Source organism: Dicentrarchus labrax, unplaced genomic scaffold (genome assembly GCF_905237075.1).
Source record: "Dicentrarchus labrax unplaced genomic scaffold, dlabrax2021, whole genome shotgun sequence".
In the NCBI taxonomy this organism is placed as follows: Eukaryota; Metazoa; Chordata; class Actinopteri; family Moronidae; genus Dicentrarchus; species Dicentrarchus labrax.
The window spans coordinates 27,109,091-27,133,934 of NW_026136711.1; the positions used below are offsets into that span (position 1 = coordinate 27,109,091).

At 40.2% G+C, this 24,844-nt stretch overlaps 3 protein-coding genes and 1 long non-coding RNA gene across 5 annotated transcripts in view; 3 read left to right on the forward strand and 1 right to left on the reverse strand.

The window, feature by feature from the left end:
• Positions 1 to 195: 195 nt before the first annotated feature.
• LOC127371045 (adenosine receptor A1-like) lies at positions 196 to 3,579 on the reverse strand. Its single transcript, XM_051413614.1, has 2 exons — positions 1,882 to 3,579; positions 196 to 1,673 (listed from the first exon to the last, which is right to left on the reverse strand). Exons 1-2 carry the CDS (start codon positions 2,208 to 2,210, stop codon positions 1,067 to 1,069), a joined length of 936 nt encoding a protein of 311 aa, XP_051269574.1. The 5' UTR covers positions 2,211 to 3,579; the 3' UTR covers positions 196 to 1,066.
• LOC127371048 (uncharacterized) lies at positions 2,577 to 7,087 on the forward strand. The gene is made up of 7 exons (XR_007886349.1): positions 2,577 to 2,591; positions 3,436 to 4,059; positions 4,197 to 4,328; positions 4,466 to 4,539; positions 4,669 to 4,773; positions 4,901 to 4,999; positions 6,573 to 7,087. It is a non-coding gene; the product is annotated as an uncharacterized LOC127371048 (long non-coding RNA).
• A 1,742-nt stretch (positions 7,088 to 8,829) lies between these two features.
• Positions 8,830 to 11,798, forward strand: LOC127371047 (uncharacterized). Its single transcript, XM_051413615.1, has 6 exons — positions 8,830 to 8,998; positions 9,133 to 9,278; positions 9,416 to 9,489; positions 9,619 to 9,723; positions 9,851 to 9,949; positions 11,063 to 11,798. Exons 1-6 carry the CDS (start codon positions 8,891 to 8,893, stop codon positions 11,260 to 11,262), a joined length of 732 nt encoding a protein of 243 aa, XP_051269575.1. The 5' UTR covers positions 8,830 to 8,890; the 3' UTR covers positions 11,263 to 11,798.
• Positions 11,799 to 12,663: 865 nt separating this feature from the next.
• The window catches only part of slc12a5a (solute carrier family 12 member 5a), a 153,858-nt gene continuing 141,677 nt past the window's right edge, over positions 12,664 to 24,844 (forward strand). For both annotated transcript variants that reach the window (XM_051413599.1, XM_051413600.1), the window contains exon 1: positions 12,664 to 13,078. In XM_051413599.1, coding sequence (XP_051269559.1) covers positions 12,889 to 13,078 — 190 coding nt within the window. In that variant the 5' untranslated portion in view covers positions 12,664 to 12,888. The remainder of the gene's footprint in view (positions 13,079 to 24,844) is intronic.

The following is a 24,844-nucleotide window of genomic DNA, read 5'->3' on the forward strand; positions in this document are numbered from 1 at the left end:
CCTCATTTAATTTAACCATAGAAACTCAAAGTTACTATGTGAAGAACTTGTTTTATCCATTCAAATGATGACTGTAGTGGCTATTTCTTCTCCAAAAAAATATTAAAATTACATTAATTTAAAATATCAACTTACAATCAAAGGCCACTCAGGGTCAGTTTGGTTGTAATTAAGAAGTCCATTGTCTCGGCAGGATTCAGGTTTGAAGGCTGATTTATTTTACAGTTCAAGAGCAAACATACAAGTAAAAAAAACAAACATATCCCTTCCTGGTGCTTTCCCTGACACTTACACTAACTTAACTAAAGCTATTTTATCCTTTTCCTTACAAGTGCTTGGTCGAGTGCTTAGTGCCCCCTATTGACTACAAAATAATATACAAACAAATGCAAAAATAACAAATAATAATAAAAATAATGAAATAGCTGCTACAGTGTCTTATGAAAATAAAAGCCTGGTGCCAAGCTGCAAAGAGAAATGCTTGAAAGTTGGTTAACATACATAGTTTGTTTGGGTTCTGAAAATATTCTGTACATACTACAAGCTTCTGGTGATTTTATGCTACATGTCTACTCATCAGTATTTTTGTCTGTCAGATGTGTCACAGAAGATCTCACTTCCTTTTAGGCTTTAATTGAACACATTTGGGGAAGTACACTTGTTTCCGGTTTTATTCAGAGACTTTTAAGAATATTATATTTTGTGTCCAATACAGAGACACAGTGCACAGTTCAACATACAGAGAGCATTAAACCCAGCTTCTATTAGCTTAGAGATTGAATCTATACATGTGAATCTTTAGTTTATGATAGACAGGAAGTAACTACACAAATACATGCACAGAACAAACTGCAAAACTAAAGTGAAAAAACAATGGGCTCACAGCTTACAACAAACCTATAAAAACACAGTGCAACTGATAACATAACCAATAAAATACAGAAAATATAGGAATTTCTGAAGTCAAAGAAAATGTCCCTGTATAGTCATATAGCCATTAAGAACAAAGAAGCACACAAACACAAAGTTAATATTTCTTCACTCTGTTTTGGCCACACTGTTCATGTTAATACTGAGATTGTTGTCTGTCATCTGTCATTTTCTTCTCCACATTGAAAACACGTCTACAGATTTTCAGGTACGCAGTTTTGATCTTTTGTATTTTGAACGCATACACAACCGGATTTACAGCTGAGTTAGTGTGAGAAAGCAGGATGCCGACATAGAAAGCTGTTACTGGTACATAATTCGGCTCACTAAAGTTAGCAATGCAGTTCATTATGTGGAGAGGGAGCCAGGACAGAGCGAACAGAGCCAAGACCAGAGACAGAGATCCTGCCAGCTGTTTCTCTTTCCTTAGGTAGTTCTGACACCGTTGGAAACCGTTGCCTGGTTTCTCTCGAAGACTTCCTCGAATATTGCAGAAAATGTAGCCATACAATACAGTCATCACTGATAAAGGGGTGAGGGTACAGAGAAAAAAGTTAAAGTAAACCAGGTATGACATGGGGATCACTGCTATAAACTGACAGACAATTCTAGAGTTGACCGACTTAGACAAAGTTTCCTGGTTGTACCACCCAAGCATGGGAGCAAAACTCAGTGGTACAGCAACAAGCCAACATGCAGCTACCACAAGCCAAGAATGTCTCTGTGTTACAGTCCTCTTGTACCTGTAGAGAAAAGCACAAATGATTGATATAATCCACAATTATTTTTGTATTTGTGTGTTCTGACACAAATTAATAAATCAATATAAAAAATGAATGTGAAAATGGTGTGATAAAATTGATTAACACATAAAGCTTACAAAGATTATTTTTAGGACAATACTGTGTACTGAACCATTCAGGAAGCATTAGTATGTCTGAATAATCTTACCTGAGGGGGAAATACACACGGAGGTATCGGTCCACTGCAATAGCAGTGAGAGACAAAATTGAGACTAGGGTCAACAGGATGACCACACAGCTGATGAAGAGGCAGCCGTGGAATGAAGTCCTCACTTGTCGATCCATCAACACGGCCAAAGGAATGGCCACGCAGCCAACCATAAAGTCAGCCACAGCCAGACAGACAATAAGGCAGAAGGTAGGCTGATGAATGCTTTTACTGGTCCACAGTGCCAAAATAACCAGTAAATTACCAAGACAGCAGCTAACAGCAATGAGCACCTCCAGCAACATGTAGATCACTTCTCCCACACCCATTGTGCTTCTTATCCGACAAATGGGTAATGGTGTGGTGTAGCTGAATGTGAGTCTGAGCCTGAATGTGAAAAAACTTTGAGGAAGTATGTATTAAACTAAAAGCAAACTATGTGGCCAAAAGCAAAGGAAACCACAAAGCCACATCCTTGAGCTTTATACCTTCAAACAGAACCACTTCTGAAAGCACCTCGACTGGTCTTGCTGATGTTGTGTTGCAGATCTGGTGGCACATTGCAATTTTTGGTACACAATTTCATTTGAAATAGCCTTTCTGCTTATTGAGGCTTATTTTTTGTTGCCAGGGCAAGCTCTGTCAATGGAGGTGCATGCACAGTTCTCTCAACAAGACACAGTTCATGTATGTTGAATTAGTACTTTATGGTAAGTGACCTGTTTTGAAGGCTTTTATAATTTAATAAATTACACTAAGGCTTTATGGATGAGTTAAAAGCCATTATTAAATTAATTCACTCCTATCTTCTGTACAGTCTTCTTATCTTTTCTTATCTTTCTATTTTTAAAAAGTACTTTATTCTTGCGTGATTTTTGTATGATTTGAATATTTTTGTATGACATATATATTTTGCGTGATTGTATATTTTAAGCACCAATGCACAAAGACAAATTCCTTGTATGTGTAAAAACCTACCTGGCAATAAATCTGATTCTGATTATTAGGAACAATGTTTGGGTTCTGGATGGGGTTAATGTTCCTCCAGCACGAACTTGCTCGTTAATTCAACAAGAACACCTCACAAATGGACCGTTTGACCACTTATCCTCTTGAAAGGGGTCATCTGGACCAAAATCCATTCATAATTATTAACATTTACAACTGCAGACTTAATGGACTTCTGTGCAAACTGTTAACAATCTTTCATCTACATTTAGCTCCTGTGGTTTTTCGACACAAGATTTATCCTAAAACACTTTTTTGATCCTCTGACTTTCTCCAGCACTCTCTACCAATATCTGTTTTTGGTACAGACATGCATATTTCCCTGAATTTTAACAACCTAAACTTTTCATCATCAGGTCAAAATCTTAATTTGTTCATTACTTTGGCTTATGACCAAATATCTTCAAAATGAATGACATTTCCCATCATTCTCAGCTGTACTTTGTGTTTAGTGACAGTTAGCAAATGTTAGCACCTTTCACAACAGTTTCAATGTCTATTTATGTAGAACATAACATATTTGAACACCTACTGTATTTGTTTCAGATTAAAAGCTGATAGCAGTAGCTCCGCAGCAGAAACGCTCTCTTTGTGGTCACCTCAGTCGTCCAAGCTGCATTGTGGGAGAATAGTGTTCGCCAACAGCACACACAAGTATCAGAAATATTAAGTATGCCTACTGTTTGGCTTCAGGGTACTTCATTTTGTTCCTTTTCTAGTGTAAATATACTGCATAGTCAAAACCACCTTGAACTGACTCAGTGAGAATTATGGATTCTGGACACACTGTTGGTCTGTTAGTCTTGTTTGACCAAATTCGGACCTTGAGTATTGGAAACACAACCCCACATAGACCCCTGGTCCCGTTAGTTTGGGAATCGCAGTTGGCAACATGCTAGTTTGTTTGATAAGTAAATGTTAGGGCTTACTGGAAATGCTAACATTTGGGGTTAACATTCAGTTCAGCTTTGAGGGCAGACAGCGGTGGGTCGACCAGGCACGGAAACAATTGGTTACTGATATCAATATAAGAAAGACCTGAGAGAGGCGAAGAGGCATCACAACCATGATGAAGACTTTGTGTGTTGCTGTCGTTGTGCTGAGTCTCACCTCAGTGTGCCAGCCTGCGTCGCTGGTCTGTGAGAAGTTGCTGAAGCCAGAGATATAGATGTAAGTCTCTCTCACATTTATAACTTTTTTGTATTTTTTTTAAACTACTTCATTAGAAAAAAAAAAACTTCCATCTTGAATCTACTGTCTAAGTCATATTAAATAAGTAAAATTATCTTCTTCTTCTTCTTCTTCAGTTCCTTGGGAAATGGTACATCGTAGCCATATCCTCAGAGAGCTGCTGGCTTAATGCATTCAATGTTGTTTTTGAGCCAAGTGGTGGTATGAACTTTGCCTCAAAGGACACATCGAACATCTACGAAAAAAATGTGAGCAAATGTTCTTTTTACTTGTATTGATAGTTGATTTCATTTGTTGGCATGAATTTGTATTTATGAGTTATACGTCACCATGTCCTGTACAGTTGTTTTTTTCAGTTTTTTAATATTTAATTAATCCTTTGCAGGCACGGATATTGCATAAATGAGACAGAATCAATTTTATATCAGAACAACACCATGTTTGATCTCGACGTTAATAGTAAGAGTTTTGTTTATCAATCTTGTTATATCCTCAATAATGATATTTGTATTCGTAACATTTTGTGTTTGTGATACTTTGGGTTTAATGTAAATCGTAACAACCACATTCTTCTAACGTTTCAAATAGATACCGTAACTGGTAAACCAGATAAGTTGATGCAAAGTGTGTGTCCCGACTGCATCGTTGGACAGACCGCTGACAATGACTTCATGAGCGGTCTTTGGCTCTTAAGTAAGGAGAATATGGAGGATGTGTGTGAAATTGTCGTGGTGTAGGTTAAACTGGTATGCGCTGTAGATATTATAAGACAGAGTATAATCACAAGGCTATTATCTGAAATGTGTCTCCTCTTTAACAGGTAGGAGGCAGAAAGTCACTGCTGCTGAGCTGGCGGAGTTTGAGGCACAGGGAAAGTGTCTTGGCCTGAAAAAAATGGTGCTCTTCGGTACAAATCACGGTAAGTTCATGTAGAGGGAGATCTTTACAGTCAATACATGACAACAAAGTGGTGCTGTACCATGAAAGTGATACCAACTAGGGATGAAACGGTTACCGGTTTAATGATAAACCACGATAAAACTCAATTTATTATTATTAAAACTGTCTTTAATTATGCATCCAGCATCAACCAAACTTAGCAACAGTCTCCCAGACGCAGGTGTAGCAGAGTGCTGAGGAAAGTTGGACCCATGGTGGAAGAAATAAATAAAATTACTCCTAAATGGGGCAACACTTGACCACCACTAATTTATAGCGAATGCAAGGCAAAGTTAACTTTTAGCTCAATGCATGATGTGGCCCCTTTGCAATGGGGGAAAATGTCACGTTTTCTGTCTAACTTGCTCATAGTTTGTTAATAATGTAAACTGAAGCTTTCAGTGTTTCCTACTCTTGTAAAAACACGACACGTAGCTCTGCTGCTGTTTGCGTCGCACATCTGCAGACTATATTCACCCACTGCACAGGACAACACGTTACGTAGTTTAGTCAGGCAAACAAACTATTTTGTCATTTTGAATCAATATAGACTCTTATACAAGACTCCTCTGTATTTATTGTTGGTCTCAATGGAACTATTATCACTGTCTTCTTAAGACTCATTTTTATTTATGTAAATTGTGCATTGGTGAATATTAATGCACATTTGATATGGTTTTCAGATGTGGCTGTTATTATTTTAATGTTTATACAAATAAAACTTACATAGTGCTGCTAGTTTTATTTATAGTTTTCAATATATAACCAGGTGAAGTCATTTCTTTACCTTAATCTATGAACATTTTCAGCATTTTCTATTAAAGGCATACTATGCAGTTTTCCGGTTTTGTCAAACAGCTACCCCTAGAGTCGCTGTGGAGTACTTGTATTTAACGTTAACTGTCGTAAATACCACTCACCAGAGCCGTCTCTATATACGACTCTGCGTCTCTGCACTCACGGCCTGATCCCCTCCCCCCTGTATACCGGTACATGTTCAGTATGATGGAAGCGTCGGACATCGAACAGGCAAAGATAGACTCCGAAGATGTCTACTGAGCAGGTAACGTCTGAGTGAATGCCTGCTAGTGTCTTCCATTGAGGCTGCTTCTTATGTCGCTGATGTATGTGACGTCACGCCGTAAAGCAATTGGTGATTCTCGCGAGATTTGGCGGGACGCCACCTTTCAGACTTGCATTGCTGGTTCTGCCAACGGCGTCCCTCTCCTGCTTTGCTATCGGGATGATTCGCTATACTACGAGTTTCGTTTACCATCAAAATTACGTCAAAGCTGTTATATTAAGGTAAAAATCTTGCATAGTGTGCCTTTAATAATTCGGCATGATCATACTGATAACCGTCGTAATTTTGGTCATTATAATTAAGATATGGCATTTTCATACCATTTCAATACCTACCATTTCATTCTCTGAAGTGGCCTTGTCTTACTACAGCGTACCACATACAATATGCAGTGCCAAGACAAGATTAATTGTGAGGTTATTATTAATGGTAATGCATTTAGGAATTTTCTTTTTTGTTCCCTGCACAGACTATGAAAACTGCCCGCCATGGGAAGACATGGACGAAGAATTTACGGATTTATATGAAAATCTGAAAAGTAATTTTGCAGTTCCTCTTCTGTGTATTATACAGTCTATTAATTTCCACGAACTCCTGTATGAGTGGGCTCAGGAAACGTGGACTTCTCTTTGGTGAATGTGCTAGGCCACAGCCAGAAACCCACTTTCTCTTCAGGTTTTTAATGGGTCCCTGCTAAGTGCTCATTTACAGACAGTCTATTAACTCTTTGGGATAATTCAGACTGTTTTAAACACAAAATAACCCTGTAATCAGATATATTACAACCAATAAACATTTGGACATTTTAACACAATTCATATGACCACAAAAATAATTAAACCTTATATTGTGTTCGTGCACATATATATCTGGAACTAGGAAGCTCTACAGTACCATCACTTTATCAATCCATTATTGAATTGAATTGTATAATATTGCAGGAATTCTGCCTTAAACATGTTTATAAAAGTGACCAAAGCACTGTCCCAGCTTGCTGTGATTTATATTTACTTAAAAACTCACTGTCACACTGTCATGACTTGCTGTGTTAACAGTAACGTGAGCTTTTCCTAGTTTAGCCTAAATATAATTTAATGTTAAACCTCTATGGCCTCAAATGATCTCTTCAGATTTGTTCAACGATTCAGTGAAAATAAATGAATGAAATGGCAGTTCAGTCTGATTATTTCTTTGGACGATCCTTCATGGGGAGTAGTGAACTACATGTAATTAAATTAGTAGTTTAACTACATTTTGCAGTAGCTTGCTGATAGTTCAGCTACATTCATATTTGTACAGTGATTACTTTTTTTGTCACATTTTGCGTTAACTATTGAAACTACAAACAATTTTAGAACAGTGCTAAATCAGTCAAACAAAACAGTAAACATAAGATTCCTTGTCCTTTGGGATTGTCTTGTTTAGGACAGGTTTAGGGTATTCTGGGAAGGTGGAGTGTTTTTAATGGTCTGAATCTGAATTAGTTAAACTAAATGTAACATTACAACAGCATGAAATAGATGAAACTTTGGATTTCTGGGGTAGGAACCAATCCAGCCCTGAGAGAAGCGACAAGTTGCCAATGACCAGGATTTGTTTTGTTTTTTTCATCTTCACATCTTTAACATGTCTTTAAAACCCCAAACTTTTATTAAAGCAAAACCCACTTTACCTTCACATCAGGGAATCAGTGGCAGCTGGTTGAGTGACTGACAGTTGATCTTCAGCTTATTCTGTTGTTGCCTAGTAACGCCAACTCCGACGTCTAGCCTCGATGCTGCGTTTTGCTTTGAATGTTATCATTAAAAATGAAAATAAGGCTAAATTAAAATGGTTTCCTTTTTTTTAAAGTGTGTATTAAATAAAACGTCTTATGTGAATTAATAAAGTGTGCGTATGTTTTCCTTAAAACGGCACCTCAGACAGTGAAGCATCGGCTCTAGGACCTAGGTGTGAGGCAGACACCGGTTGATGAGATGGTCCACTCGGCATTACAACATCTAAAACCACAAAGCCACTTCCTTGCTGTATACCTTTTAACAGAACCTGAAGTGGTGTTGCAGATGTTGTGTTGCAGATCCGGTGGCACATTGTAACGTTTGGTACACAATTTCATTTGAAATAGCCTTTTCTGCTTATTGAGGCTTATTTGTGTTGCAAGTGCATGCAATGGCGGTGCATGCACAGTTCTCTCCAAAACAACAAGACATAGTTCATGTATGTTGAATTAGTACTTTATGGTAAGTGACCATTTTTAAAGGCTTTATAATAGTTAATAAATTACACTAAGGCTTTATGGATAAGTTAAAAGCCATTATTAGGATAGGAACAATGTCTGAGTTCTGGATGCTCCTCCAGCTCGAACTTGCTAGTTAATTCAACAACCTGACAAGAGGATCAACATTTCTCAGTAACTTCATTTTGTTCCTTTTCTAGTGTAAATATACTGCATAGTCAAAACCACCTTGAACTGACACAGTGAGTATTATGGATTCTGGACACACTGTTGCTCTGTTAGTCTTGTTTGACCAAATTTTGGACCTTGAGTATTGGAAACACAACCCCACATAGACCCCTGGTCCCGTTAGTTTGGGAATTGCAGTTGGCAACATGCTAGTTTGTTTGATAAGTAAATATTAGGGCTTACTGGAAATGCTTACATTTGGGGTTAACATTCAGTTCAGCTTTGAGGACAGACAGGGGTGGGTCGACCAGGCACGGAAACAATTGGTTACTGATATCAATATAAGAAAGACCTGAGAGAGGCGAAGAGGCATCAGAACCACGATGAAGACTTTGTGTGTTGCTGTCATTGTGCTGAGTCTCACCTCAGTGTGCCAGCCTGCGTCGCTGGCCTGTGAGAAGTTGCTGAAGCCAGAAGCCAGAGATATAGATGTAAGTCTCTCTCACATTTATAACTTTTTGTATTTTTTTTAAACTACTTCATTAGAAAAAAAAAAACCTTCCATCTTGAATCTACTGTCTAAGTCATATTAAATGAGTAAAATTCTCTTCTTATGATATTTCAGTTGCTTGGGAAATGGTACATCGTAGCCATATCCTCAGAGAGCTGCTGGCTTAATGCATTCAATGTTGTTTTTGAGCCAAGTGGTGATATGAACTTTGCCTCAAAGGACACATCGAACATCTACGAAATCACCGTTAGGGTAAAAATGTGAGCAAATTTTCTTTTTACTTGTATTGATAGTTGATTTCATTTGTTGGCATGAATTTGTATTTATGAGTTATACGTCACCATGTCCTGTACAGTTGTTTTTTTCAGTTTTTTAATATTTAATTAATCCTTTGCAGGCACGGATATTGCATAAATGAGACAGAATCAATTTTATATCAGAACAACACCATGTTTGATCTCGACGTTAATAGTAAGAGTTTTGTTTATCAATCTTGTTATATCCTCAATAATGATATTTGTATTCGTAACATTTTGTGTTTGTGATACTTTGGGTTTAATGTAAATCGTAACAACCACATTCTTCTAACGTTTCAAATAGATACCGTAACTGGTAAACCAGATAAGTTGATGCAAAGTGTGTGTCCCGACTGCATCGTTGGACAGACCGTTGACGAAGACTTCATGAGCGGTCTTTGGCTCTTAAGTAAGGAGAATATGGAGGATGTGTGTGAAATTGTCGTGGTGTAGGTTAAACTGGTATGCGCTGTAGATATTATAAGACAGAGTATAATCACAAGGCTATTATCTGAAATGTGTCTCCTCTTTAACAGGTAGGAGGCAGAAAGTCACTGCTGCTGAGCTGGCGGAGTTTGAGGCACAGGGAAAGTGTCTTGGCCTGAAAAAATCGGTGCTCTTCGGTACAAATCACGGTAAGTTCATGTAGAGGGAGATCTTTACAGTCAATACATGACAACAAAGTGGTGCTGTACCATGAAACTGATACCAACTAGGGATGAAACGGTTACCGGTTTAATGATAAACCACGATAAAACTCAATTTATTATTATTAAAACTGTCTTTAATTATGCATCCAGCATCAACCAAACTTAGCAACAGTCTCCCAGACGCAGGTGTAGCAGAGTGCTGAGGAAAGTTGGACCCATGGTGGAAGAAATAAATAAAATTACTCCTAAATGGGGCAACACTTGACCACCACTAATTTATAGCGAATGCAAGGCAAAGTTAACTTTTAGCTCAATGCATGATGTGGCCCTTTGCAATGTCTGTCTAACTTGCTCATAGTTTGTTAATAATGTAAACTGAAGCTTTCAGTGTTTCCTACTCTTGTAAAAACACGACACGTAGCTCTGCTGCTGTATGCATCGCACATCTGCAGACTATATTCACCCACTGCACAGGACAACACGTTACGTAGTTTAGTCAGTTATGCACTGTTAAGGCTCGTGTACACTCACCGTTCCTGACCTGTCGCGCGACAACGTGACGTCAAAATGACGTAGATCTCGCTGGCGCACCAGGATTTTGGCCAGGTCGTGCACCAATCTTTTTTTTCAGCTGAGAGCACCAAAGTGGAAACAGGAAGATGGACGATCTGTACGATCCTTCAATGAAGTAACACCGAGATGCCCAGAGGTGCCAGAATTCATGGCGAGAAATCGCCATGAATGTTGGAAAAGAGGAGGCCATATGCTGGAAAATTTGGAAGAACCTCCGCGCCCGATTTGGAGAATAAAAAATAAAAAACATTTTCTTCTTCTTCTAGTGCCTAGAAATAGCAAAGTCGGTAGCCTTTCCTCAGTAGCGACACCTCTGTTCAGGAGAAGACTGCAACTAGTGTCGTGACCACCACGTGCAAGTATAAATAGTTACGGCGCTCCCGTGGCGTCACATTGTCGCGCGACAGGTTGGCAACAGCGAGTATACCGAGTGCTTTACAGTATGCAGTGCCAAGACAAGATTTATTGTGAAGTTATTACTAATGGTCATGCATTTAGGAATTTTCTTTTTTGTTCCCTGCACAGACTATGAAAACTGCCCGTCATGGGACGACATCGACATGGACGACGACGACGACGACGGCAATCTTTCGGCTGTATTATTCAAAGTGCTTGAAAAAATGAAAAGTAATTTTGCAGTTCCTCTTCTGTGTCTTGTAGAGTCTATTAATTTCTACGAACTCCTGTATGAGTGGGCTCAGGAAACGTGGACTTCTCTTCGGTGAATGTGCTAGGCCACAGCCAGAAACCCACTTTCTCTTCAGGTTTTTAATGGGTCCCTGCTAAGTGCTCGTTTACAGACAGTCTATTAACTCTTTGGGATAATTCAGACTGTTTTAAACACAAAATAACCCTGTAATCAGATATATTACAATCAATAAACATTTGGACATTTTAACACAATTCATATGACCAAAAAAATAATTAAACTTATTATTGTGTTCGTGCACATATATATCTGGAACTAGGAAGCTCTACATTACCACCACTTTATCAATCCATTATTGAATTGAATTGTATAATATTGCAGGAATTCTGCCTTAAACATGTTTATAAAAGTGAACAAAGCACTGTCCCAGCTTGCTGTGATTTATATTTACTTAAAAACTCACTGTCACACTGTCATGACTTGCTGTGTTAACAGTATCGTGAGCTTTTCCTAGTTTAGCCTAAATATAATTTAATGTTAAACCTCTATGACCTCAAATGATCTCTTCAGATTTGTTCAACGATTCAGTGAAAATAAATGAATGAAATGGCAGTTCAGGCTGATTATTTCTTTGGACGATCCTTCATGTTTTAATAAAAAGCTGAACACCATCACCTTTGATGCCAACCAGGAGCAGAAATCAGCAGTGTTGGGGAGTAGGGAACTACATGTAATTGAATTAGTAGTTTAACTACATTTTGCAGTAGCTTGCCGATAGTTCAGCTACATTCATATTTGTCGACGGATTACTTTTTTGTCATATTTTCTGTTAACTATCGAAACTAAAAACAATGTTGGACCATAAAAGGAAAGGAGCAAGGCCCCAACAAAAAACAAAAGCAAGGATGGGATTGTCTTGTTTAGGACAGGTTTAGGGTATTCTGGGAAGCTGGAGTGTTTTTAATGGTCTGAATCTGAATTAGTAAAACTAACAATAACATTACAACAGCACAAAACAGATGACACAACCTTGGATTTCTGGGGTAGGAACCAATCCAGCCCTGAGAGCAGCAACCAGTTGCCAATGACCAGGATTTGTTTGTCTTCTTTCATCTTCACATCTTTAACATGTCTTTAAAACCCCAAACTTTTACTGACGCAAAAACCATGAACACCTTCACATCAGGGAATCAGTGGCAGCTGGTTGAGTGACTGACAGGTGATCTTCAGCTTATTCTGTCGTTGCCTAGCAACGCCAACTCCGACGTCTAAACCTCGATGCTGCGTTTTGCTTTGAATGTTATCATTAAAAAAAATAATAAATAAGACGAAAATAAATTTTTTTTTACAATTCATATATTTTTTAAAAATTTGTATTAAATAAAGCGTCTTATGTGGATTAATAAAGTGTGCTTACGTTTTCCTAAAAACGACAGTAAAGCATCGGCTCTAGGACCCAGGTGTGCGGCAGCCACCAGACACCGGTTGATGAGATGGTCCACTCGGCATTACAACATCTAATTACCCGACAAAGAGCGGCTGTTCGCACCGGACAGAGTAGCGGGAGGTAAACTTAGCAGACGGTGAAGGTGGACTACAATAACGAGCGAGGCGAGAGCATTTTTCGCTTTCTTTGTCAGTCCGCGTCACCCCGCAGCGTGGCAAGAAGACCCGTCGCTTGTCTGTCTCACCGGCGACAACCATGAGCCAGAGGTTCACCGTCTCCAAGAGCGACGGCGAGCGGCGCCCCTCGGACATCCAGGGGGAGGTGAACCAGCTGTTTGAGGGGGACGACCCCCCGACCAGCAGCAGCAGCAACAGCAGCGGCGGCGGCGGCGGCGCGGCGGCGGAGGATGCCGCTGCCGGTACCGAGGTGGTGGTAGTGCTGAAAGGTAGGCAAGACACGCCGGCTTCATTCACCCGGTCTGTTAGCTATTGGCTATGTGCTAGCAGTGCTGATACTCTACGGTGACACCACATTGTCTGTGGACAGATTGTGTGTGTGTGTGTGTGTGTGTGTGTGTGTGTGTGTGTGTGTGACTTGAATCTTTAATGGCCACGTAAAGCCAATAACAGGGGCACTGCAAAGCACACACACACACAATCCCCCTTGTTTCCCCCCTCAGTATTTGAATTGTTGCAGGTGCATTGCGCAAAATATTGGAAGTTGCATGCATGTTTCATGTGTATGTTGACAAACAAAACAGGGCGTGTTTTACTTTTTATTTTGCTCTGTTCATTTTGTGTGACTCAGACATGTTGTGAGCAGTGGTCACTCTGAAGGGCATCAGTTTATTTCCTTGGTAACCCCTCAGTTGTCAGACAGTAGCCTAATATTCTTCATTTCTCCATCTTATAGACCTAACTTTATGTGGCTTGATTTATAGGGTTTATGTACACTTTCTTATATATTAATCAGTCAAGATTTCATCCTCTACACATGCTTGTACACCTCACTGGAAATCTCAGCATGTGAGCAAGGAAACTACCTGCTTTCCTGGCACTGTGGAGATGTCGGTGTCAGTCCGTCTGCGTTTCAACCTTGTTGCTCGTCTTTAAAAATACTGTACTAGCTGGTAAAGTCATCTGGCTCTCTTTTGTGGCTGAGTTGTATGCCAGCTTAGTGCATATATTCAGTTTATAAAACACAGGGCCAATTCCTGTGCTCAGGATGGATTAAGGTAGAATAAAAAAACAGTTAGTCAAACCTTCATCTCTACAGTTAATTTCCTCTAGTGCCCTTGTGAGTAGTCCCAGCCCTGTCTTCTGGGAACCACCGCCATTGTGTTTCAATCCTGCCTCCGACTCACCTGATTTAAAATAATAAAGGTCCTGTCAGTCACAGTCTGAATTGAGTGCAGCAGTGCAGAACAAATGGTGGCGGAAATTCCCATAGGGGCAGAAATGGAAGCCTTTTACCATTACCAATGATTAGCATTAGAAAAAGTGCAATAATTCAGGTCCAGTCAAGTGCAAATAAAGATTTATCTGCTAAGTGAATCAATACATTTCATACTGTGTCTAACCTTAAAGGCTGCTGCATTAATGACATTCCAGATTAATTGGCCAGGCTCCCCAGATCCCTATAAATGCTTTTTATTGCAGCTCTTGATTCATTTCTGTGATTTCCTCTGAAGTCTAGTAGCCTTAGTTAGGCATTCAGTGTGATCCTTTATTCACTGGTCCGAAGCTGTGTGACCAGCACAATAACAAAAACTATAGAATATGCTATTATTTTGTATTTATTTTGTTCACCATCAGTACCTCTCTTACACCTCAACTGGCCTCTGAGGTGAGGAATGAAAGCTTCTAATTGCCACTCCAGCACTCCCTTTCATTGCTACATGTGATTATAGAAATCCTTGGACATTCAAAACATCTCCTCCTGTGCAGGTGAATTACCATAAAAATGCCTCCTCAGCATTTATCCACTTGAATGCCCCAGCGTGCGTCCATCATTCCCTTCGACATAAGATGGCTGTGTGTCTCTGGTTCATAGGAACAAATCTCGCCATCTCCTTGTGTTCCCCTCAAGACATAGGGGAACCTTTTTATTGGAGGACCTCATATATGCTATGCTCTGGCTGAGCTGCAGCCTGCTGGAGACTGGTGTCTCTGCATCCACTTTGCTGGTTGCCATAGCGACACAGTACATTTTCACCAGAGTTTTCTGACAAATGGTCTTGCAATGAGGTGAAAACACTTCAGCTCAAGCATGTACCATTATGAAATCAATCTCTTGATGGGATGGTGTGATATTTTCTCCTTCCTAATTTTTTTTGTTCTGTGTGGCTTGAAATTGTTAATAGAGCAAAAAAAAAAAAAACAGAACAACCATAGATGAACATTGTATTTCTACATCATAGGTAGGAGGCAGCTATATTGTGTTTAAGAGGTTTCTTACTGCTACTTATCTTATTGTTATAGTTGCAGTCCTTATATACACTTTCAATAAAGTGCAAATAAGGACTGGAACTAACAATAATTCTCATTATCGATGGATCTTTTGTTGTTATTTTCTTCATTAATTGTTTTGTTGGTAAAATGTTGAAGACAATAGTGAAAAATGTCACAATTTCCCAGAACTGACATAATCAAAACACAGATAATCAGGTTGCTATCGTCACATTTGAGGAGCTGAAACCAGAGAATATTTAGGATTTTATCTTGAAAAATGCCTCCAAATGATTCTTCCTTTATCCAAATGTTATTGTTGATCTACTAAATGATTAATCGACTAATAAGTTCTGGTGCATAATGATACTAATAGCAGAATAGATGGCATCCTTTCATTGTGTGTGTGTGTGTGTGTGTGTGTGTGTGTGTGAGTTGTTTCAGCTGAAACAGAAGATCTGAGTAAATATAATTCATACTTGAGGGTGTGTGTGTAGAATAAGACTGTGAATGTCTGTATGTACAGGGTTTAATGTAGTTACGGCATTGTTGCCATTTTCCTGGCACGTAATAAATCCTATGTCCAGCAAAGCCGCCATCCACTGTTGTTCTTATTTTTAGCTGGTGGACGAGCAATTTCAGAATTTTCCCCCCTTGGCCTGAACCTGTGATCCTGTTGCTATTGATCCAGAGGGAGGTGTGAGCTCAGCCGACTCAGCCAGCCACTGTGGTTGATGATGACTGGCTGCAGCAGGAAGGAAGATGCTCGTCTGGCTGCCAAGTGCCCTCTCTGCCCTTGATCTTGCAGCGGTATAAAGAGATATATCTTCGTTAGATCCGTTGGGCTCAGTGGAATGGGCTGCAGATGGGCTCAGAATGGGTTAGGTGTTTCTCACCTTGTTGTTGGTAAAACAGGGATGCTTCGAAACTTCCAGAAACCTCATATTTCCAACATTTATTTATTTAAACCAGCAAACCAATTATTTTTTTGACTACTTGGATGCAGCACAGCAATCTGTAAACACACATTGTCATATTCTTTATTGGATAAGTTCATTTGATTTGGATTTATTTAGGAGAGGTCTTTATTTATGAACTGAAAAAGAGCAACAATAGCGTACATTTTGAGTCGTGTTTCTGCACCTGATGAATATAAGTCCATTATTCTTTTTGCTCTATTTGGACTCCACCACCTCCTGAGAGAGATATCTGCCTCTGTAGCTGCTGAGGGCTCCACTATGTTCACCAACTAACAGCTAAACTGTCTGACGTTTAGTGTTGGATAGGACGCGTATAATGAGTTCATTCATTGAGTTTTTTCGCTCAAAAAACCCAGACGCTGCAGGCAGATGGGTGACAAAGCAGTAAATTTGCACACAGTAAGGTTGCAGGCTGTAAAACCAAAACAATGAGCTGAAAGATGCTAAAAAAAAAGCACTGTAGACCAGAGGGGAAGTTAATTTATGCTTTATTGATCCCTGTAGGGAAATTCATTCTCTGCATTTGACCCATCCTAAGTACTAGGAGCAGTGGGCAGCCACTTTGCGGCGCCCCGAGACCGACTCCACATCTGAGCCAGTGCCTTGATCAGGGGCAGTGACTGGAGAAATTAACCTAACATACACACTTTTAATGGTGGGGGAAACCCACAGAAACACAGGGAGCAAACATGCAAACTCCACAAATAAAAGCCCTGCCCCAACCTGGAATCGAACCCACGATCTTCTTGCTGTGAGTCGTCACTATTGCACAGTAATTTTAACCATTATTAATTTAAAAATATTGATCGATACAGCCTCAAGATACGAGTGGAAGCTGCTCAAATCCTTTGGCTTGCTTTCTGTAGCTGCCAAAATTAAATGCAGTTTTTTACACGAGTGAGCAGACCTCCATATGTCTGAACTATTTGGGGCAAATTTGGGTGGTCTCATTTATAACCCCATCTATTATTGATGCACTCTGCTGCCTTGACTCCTGCGGTTTCCAGCCAAGCTGTGATTGCATGTTCGTGTGTACTTGTGGTTTGGTTTTATTAATGTATCAAGAGTAACTATTGTAGCAGAAGAGTTTAAAATAAAATAAAAAAACCCCATACAACTGACATTAATAACCCAGTTTGTCCAGAGCCGACTTGGCTGAGGTTTAATCTGTGTCAGGATGTTCTGTTTCCTTTTGGGCAAATGCAGTCCAGAAGACAATGACACAGCATGTGAGCACAGTGGCAACAACAACAACCATAATCACAGCAACAACACACCCTAATAACCTCATGACAGCAGCGAAAAATAGAGACTTATGTGTTTCCTCTTCCTGGGTTGTCCATTTCTGAGCAAAAAACGAACGTGTGTATTAGTGTCTCAGTATGTATTAATCAGTTTCTAAATGTATATACAGAGCTATTTATGTGTGTGTCAAGGAACAAATGGAATTGAAGCATAACAGGAGTGTACAATTTCCATTGCATTTCCTTTGACTCTAATTTAGACAGTGTATTACTCTGTGTTCAGCTTGTTGTGGTGTCATCTTGTTTACACTGGGCTTTCTCCACCAGACCCAGAGCAGAGCTGAGCAGACCTCTGCATTATTAAAAAGGATAAGGCTGGTAATATTCTTTTTTTTTATTTTTTTTATCTAAAAATCTGGTCATGAATATATACTTTTTTTTTTTTAAGGCTAAATAATGTTGGGGACTATTTTCAGATTATTATTCACTCAAATTTGACTGAAATCCTTATCCAGCCGTTGCCGCCAGCGATTGTGCTCCCATGATAATGGGTTGTTGACTGACCAGATGGAGGATTGTTTGTGTGTTTGTTCAGGCATTTCTGCCCCTGTGCTTTAATGAATGCCATGTAAATAATGGACAACCTCTTTGATATAGAGGTTGATGGTGAACACACATTTTTAGTCACAAAGGCCTATTGTGGATGACTGCTATTGTAGGATTAAAATAGTGGGGTGGCTGTTTTAGTCACTCCAGGGAAGAGTGTGGATACCTGATTAGATTTTTATGGAGTATTTCTCAACCCTTGGAAAGCCTTGTGTAGTCACAGCTTTTCTTGTCATGAAAGAAGAAACGTGATACTTTAACTGCACATTGTAATTGTTGTTATTGACCATCTGTTTCCACAAAAACAGAATAGGTTTGAGATGTGAGGTTTTGTTTGGATAAAGATTCTCTTTATTGTTTAAGTTTGTAGGGGGCTGCTAAAAGCAATTTAAACATGTAATGAAAGGGGACTACGAAGTGCCTAAATCACCATTGCACATTGCAATGCAAAGACCTCCTATATCTTTGTTTATTAGTCTTAATTCTGGATCCATGTACCTGTTTTTCAGTGCAGTTTGTTTGGCAAGTCATATTTATCCAGATGCACCTCTAATGTAGGTTATTTAGAGTCTTTGGAGCTCTGCTAGCTGTCGTGTGTTGCTCTAAAATACACCTAACTAGTAAAATACTGCTTATTGGCTTTGTCATTCAGTCAAATATTGAGCAAACAGTGTTTATGTTAAAGTCCTTTTCCACACATGAAGAAACGTTGCCCGAAATGTCCGTGTGGCCAAATTAAAAGTTGAATGGAAGTGCTGTCCTACTCTTTTTTGCTTCTTGATTTTACACATGGAGAAACAAACCTGCCTCTGGGCTGCAAAAGAGTAAACTTAACGGTTTACATAATTATAGGCTGCTATGAACAAAAACATAATCAGTCATCTTTCATAATGAGATCGTGATGCTTGAGATTCATAGTGGCATACTCTTGACTTGAATCTTTCCCAACCACATTATCAGAAATGGGCTGAGAATTTAACACAGGAGTCAGTATAGGCCTGATTTGGTAACCTTGTGTAGGATTTAGTGGCAGATTGCAACTAACTGAACACCACTCGCATCTGTATTCGACCTGGGAATGAGAACAGGCTGTGAAGTGTACAGGAGAAACTACGGTGGCCGTGAAAAACACTAATGCCCCTATCTACAGCCAGTGTTTGGTTTGTCTATTCTGGGCTACTGTAGAAACAGGTTGGTTCAACATTAGGGCTGGGTATTGTTAAGAACCTCACGATTCAATTCGATTTTGATTCTTTAGGTCACAATTCGTTTCGATTTCGATTCGATATTGATTTAAATGCTCTGATATCGATTCAGTAAAAGGTAGAATTACACAAATAATTCATTAGAGTACCTGTTGATAATTTTAAAAGCTTCGGGACGGCGACTTCCGTCATGTGTTTGCGTGTTGGTATGGCGTATCGTGGTTCGAGTGTGTATACCCAGGTTATTCAATTTAGTCCCGGGCGGGTCCGGCCCCTGAGGGATTTTGTACCGGCCCTTGGAGTGAAGTGTAGTTATTACATATGGGTAGTCTCATACAGTGCATGACTATGGTTAATTGTACATTCTTTCGTGCAGGAGGAGGCGGTATGCACCCCTTTAAGCCATGGTGGCAAAACAGGTAGAATATCTACCTCTTTTGGCCGGACATATATTTTGGGGGGACCACACATGACCAATCAAAGTTGCCCATTCACGCTCTATTGCGCTGACTTTCTTTAGCCACGCACGAAGTTTGGCTAACAAGAAAAATTTCTCCTTAAAAAAAAAAAAAAAGTTGGTCGCGTGGTGGGTGGGGCGGGAGAAGGGAAAACCCATATAGGCCCCGGCTCGAATCGACCTGCAGCCCCCGCTGCATGCCATCCCCCCATCCCCAGCCGCCAACAAAGGCATAAAGGCCAAAAAATTATAGAAAAGTTGACTCAGAGAACAGCCAGTTCAGCAATGAATGGACAGAGAAATACGCATTTATTGCCGTTGATGCGAATCCTGTGTGCTTAATCTGCAACGAGCATAACTTTGATGCTACTTTCCCACCGGGCTCTGCTGCTCGGAGGCAGAAGATAACAGGGCTTTTATCTTGTTATGAGTGAAGGTTTTGGCCTGTACGGATCAAGAGAGCAACTACGGCATCGTTACGAGTGGCATGCATATTGGGCAAAAAGAAAAGCTGTTTACCGACTCGAGACATCAGGAGTGTATCTGGCATCCATTGAGGAGGTGGTAACAGATGAGAAAACCCAAAAAGCATTATCGATTCGATCAAGCAAATTCCAATTTCTGACACGTCAAATATAAGGAGAGTCGAGCCCTTGCCTTCAGTCCCTTGAAGGCCGAGGTGATGGCTCTGGCCGGGGATGGGTTGCTAACAGAGATGTTGAACAAAATGTGCCTCTGTGCTTTTTGGTGGGGATTTTTCATGAGGACCTGCTTGGACTAATTCCCATGGAGGGAAATGGAGGGGCACAAAACCGTTGAGATTCTCTTCACCAAAATTGTTTCTTTCTTTGAGGAGAACAACCTAGAGTCGCGTAAATGTTGGGAAGGCTGGGCAACCCAGGGATCAGAGGCTTCCCGGGAAGATGGCAGCTGCGGCTCTGCAGGTGAGATCTACATTGCCTATCCACCAAGCCTCCTGTGTGCCAAGCTCAGTGGTGAGTTAAAAGAGACCATGGACTCTGTCATGGCAATTATAAGCTTCATCCGTTTACCTCCAGTTTACAGCACCGCCTTTTCCGCAAGCTGTTGACCGACAGGTCTGCTGAATATAAAGAGTTGCTCGTTCACAATGACATTAGATGGCTTAGCAAAGGAAACGCTTTGAAACGTTTGAACTAAGAGAGGAGATTGTGGTGTTTCTCCGGTCTTCAAAATTGAAAAAAGCTGGCAGGTTTCTGTCTCTGATGGAAAATAATGAGTTTAATGCCGCTGTTTGATTTTTGAGCGAAGTTTTCCATCGTTTGAACCAACTCAACATGGAGTTGCAGGGCAGAGATAAAACAGTCGCAGAACTTGTGGAGAAACTTCATGCTTGCATTGTAACACTGAAATTTATCTCCTCATTGTCAATCGAGGATAACGAGCTGTAAAGTTGTGTTGGTACAGTTATGTGCAATTAAGTGGATGTTTTCTGTTGTTTAATTGCATTTCTCTAATTGTCTGTGTCTCGGATTTTTCAACATTGTATTGCCATTTGAATGTAACAATGCCTTGGGCCTATGTATCTTAGTGCATCACAATGTGCATATGTTGTTCTGCATTTACAAAATAAAATATATTGATTCCTTCAGTATGTTGTTGTAATTTCTTTATTTGTTACCATAATTACTCATATTCTCCGGCCCCTTATTTTGCCTCAGTTTCATGAACTGGCCCCAATACCAAATTAATTGAATAGCCCTGGTGTATACCATGTTCTTAAAACCCCCGTTTCCCACGACACTGTACGGTCGTATGTCCTTACATATGAAGACGGCCACAGACTCCGTTATCTTCTGTGCACGGGCAGAGTTTGGCGGCAGTTTGCAAAGGAAGGATCTGTCGAGTTGCGTCTGTTTTGAATCCACAGGCTGGTTTAACACTGCTGCTACCTGCTTCGGTTGCAATGTTGTTGTTGTGTGGTCGAGTGCGGCCTCCGTCCGTACAACGCAAATCACACAGGTGTTGCTCACCGCGCCCCCACTGGCCAGGGGCTTAAATCGATTCAGAGATTTAATGAATCGACACTGAATTGGGAAAAAATATATTGCAATGCATTGATGAATCGATATTTTTACCCACCGCTGTTTAACATGTCGGCTTCTTTGGAAGGCGACCCGTGATGTCTGTAGATAAAAAAGTGTCATTCTAAGGTAACAAACACATTGATTCCTATATTCAGGTGATTATACACTAATGAAAACATACGTATAAATATTATATTCCATTTCTGCCAATAGATCCTTCTAAATGTTACACACTGGACCTTTTAACAACCTGCACATCTGGAACAACAAAATGGCAACACAGATCTTACATGCAGTTTTCTAACTAATGCACCTGTGTGTGTGTGTGTGTGTGTGTGTGTGTTGTGTGTGTGTGTGTGTGTGGGGGGTTTGTGAGTTTGATTTCGTAACCCCTGGCTCTTCCTTTTATCAAGCATCCCTGTTGTATCAATTCAACACTGTATATGAATATCTGGGTTCTGACTATGTTGTGTACTCACATTGGAGACGTAAACTCACAGATGTGAGTATGAATACTAAATTTGCTTAATCTTGTTATACTGAGATGCACAGTGTAAATGAAGGGTCTGCTCAGCTGGAAGAAAATAAAATCAATATTTGTACTGTGAGGCAGCTCTAGAAACATCTCAAATAATATTTTTAAAGCACAAAATCATTAAAAAAATTATAAACAGTTGAGTAGCTTGGTTTCTATTACTTTACCTGCCGTAGAAATAAAGCTAAAAAAGATAAGTCCTTATTGTTTGCATTACTTACTCTTCTATAGACCTGGGAAACCTCTTTAACCATCCCCTTACCCTTCTACATCTTTGCCCATCTGTCCTCCTCTTGCTGTAACACCATTAAACGGCCAAACTTTTCTCCCTCAGAGGAGCCATTGATTTGTAATCTAGCTAGCCATTAATGGCCATAGCTCCTCTGCCATCATTCACCCTGTTATTCCCTTTTCTGTCAAAGGGGGTGCCATCAATACGGTGTAGATCAATACAACTCATACTGTACACCATTACCTATGTATGTCCAGTACCTATCTAATTTTCAAAAGAGCTGTTTAAGTTGAATCAAATGATTGGAGGTTTCATCAGTGGTGGGAGACTGTGGAGTTTAACGGAGAGGTGTGGTGACATTGACCAGACAGCAGAGGGCAGCCAATTTATTGTTTTTATGGCAATGACACACAAGAGCGATGCTGTATGTGTGGGAGCTTGAGATATCTTCAAAACGTAATCCTCTTGACAAAAGAAACCTAAATATATTACATTCACGTATAACAGATATATTAAGTTCTTTATTTTGCATGCACCTAATGTGTTGAAGTAAAATATGAATTAGAAGGCTGATTATGAGAAATAAATTGCTCTGCAGTGATCCAGACAAGTGTGTTTCTCTGCTGAGACAACAGGGGGCAGTTGTGTCCTGATCAAGACTGCCAGCATCTATAGTCCCTTCAGCCAAAATCCTGTGGTAGAAAAACCTGAGATAAGAGAGGGATCAGGAACCCAGCGAATTACACAACAGTCTGTGTTGTGTGTGTGTGTGTGTGTGTGTGTGTGTGTGTGTGTGTGTACGGAAGGTGTGTGTTAGGCATATGGGGAAAGAGAGAGCGCGAGAGAGAGAGAGAGAGCGAGATAGAGAGAGAGAAAAAAGAAGAGGGGGGAGAGAAAAGGTAACGGCACAAGAGGGGGAGTAAACCTCCCTCAGCCCAGAAATCCTCGTGCTGTTATGTAACTGTGTCTGCAAACGGGGGGAGGTGTGTGTGTGTGTGTGTGTTTGTGTGTGTGTGTGTGTGTGTGTGTGTGTGTGTGTGTGTGTGTGTGTGTGTGGTAGGGGGCTGGGACCAATTGATAGAAAGTGACAAAATCCTCCTCACATGCAGGCAGGCTGCAGGGCAGACCTCAGTGACACTAACACAGGGTGAACAGGGGGAGAGAGGAGGAGAGGAAACATCAGCGGGGAGAGAGGTAGAACATTCCTCCTCTACCACGCAACTCTGACGATGACACATCCATCACAGGTCCACAGATCCAGCTCGTTCTGTGGCACTCGGGCCGATCTGCAACCTTTTACACTCGAGATTTATATCATGTCTGCGTTCTCACATAGTCACTACCATTAATATCCCACACAGATTCGGCATGTCGGGCTTGTTTACAGCGTCCTGTAACAAATGGCCATGAATGTCTTCATAAAGGTCTTGTACAGGAATGTGCTGAAGAATAAAAGCAGACCCAGCTCAGGGGCATTGTGTGTACTTTGTACTTTTTAGTTTTTGTGTTATGATTTTGTTTCTTACCTGAAAAGTGAGGATGTTTCCTGCCATTGTAAATATGGTGTGCATGTTGCATAATATATCATAATATTTACTAGAGCTGAAACAATTAGTCAATTATTGTTTAATTATTTAAGCAAAAATGGCTAAAAATGCTCAAATGTGAATATTTGCTGTGTTGCTAGTCTTCTACGATGGTAAACATTTGGTTTGGGACCGTTGGTCGGACAAAACAAACATTTTAAATGTGTCAACTTCCAATTGAGACGGTTTCCTGAAATTTTATAAACCAAAACATTAACTTGTTAAAAAAGAAAATAATTGCCAGACTAATTGATAATGAAAATAATTCTTAGTTTCAGTCCTAATATTTACAAAAGATCTTAGAATGACATTCTTTTTATATCACCGTGTTTCAGGCTAAAAACTGAGTGTAATACCTGCGAAGGCGTCTATCTCAGGCTCTCTTTCCTCCTCCTTCGCCTCTCGGTGACGCGTCTGTATTGTGTGTTTGATTTTTGCACTGCATGTGTCACAGTCGGCATGTCATGGTGTTGCAGTAGGTTTCATCATTCTGAATTTATTTATTAGTCCTGTGGGATCCGCCCTCTCTCAGCTCAACACTGTCAGGATCTGTGGGCAGCCAAATCTCTCAGGACTCTTCTACTCACACTTAACAGCTGAACCCGAGGGGGGAATGCACTAAACATTGTTTTGCTGCAAAGTTTGCTGTAATATTTTCCACCAAACAATATGCTTCTTTCTGGAGATACTAAATAGAGCACTGACTGACTGGGAACACGATTATTTTTAATAGGTCAGTATGATAATTTATTAGACATAGGTTGCCAGAATAAATCACTGCCACCAGGATGTAAGAGCTGTAGCGTTGTTGGTGCGTGTGTGCGTGCGTGTGCGTGTGTGCGTGCGTGTGTGT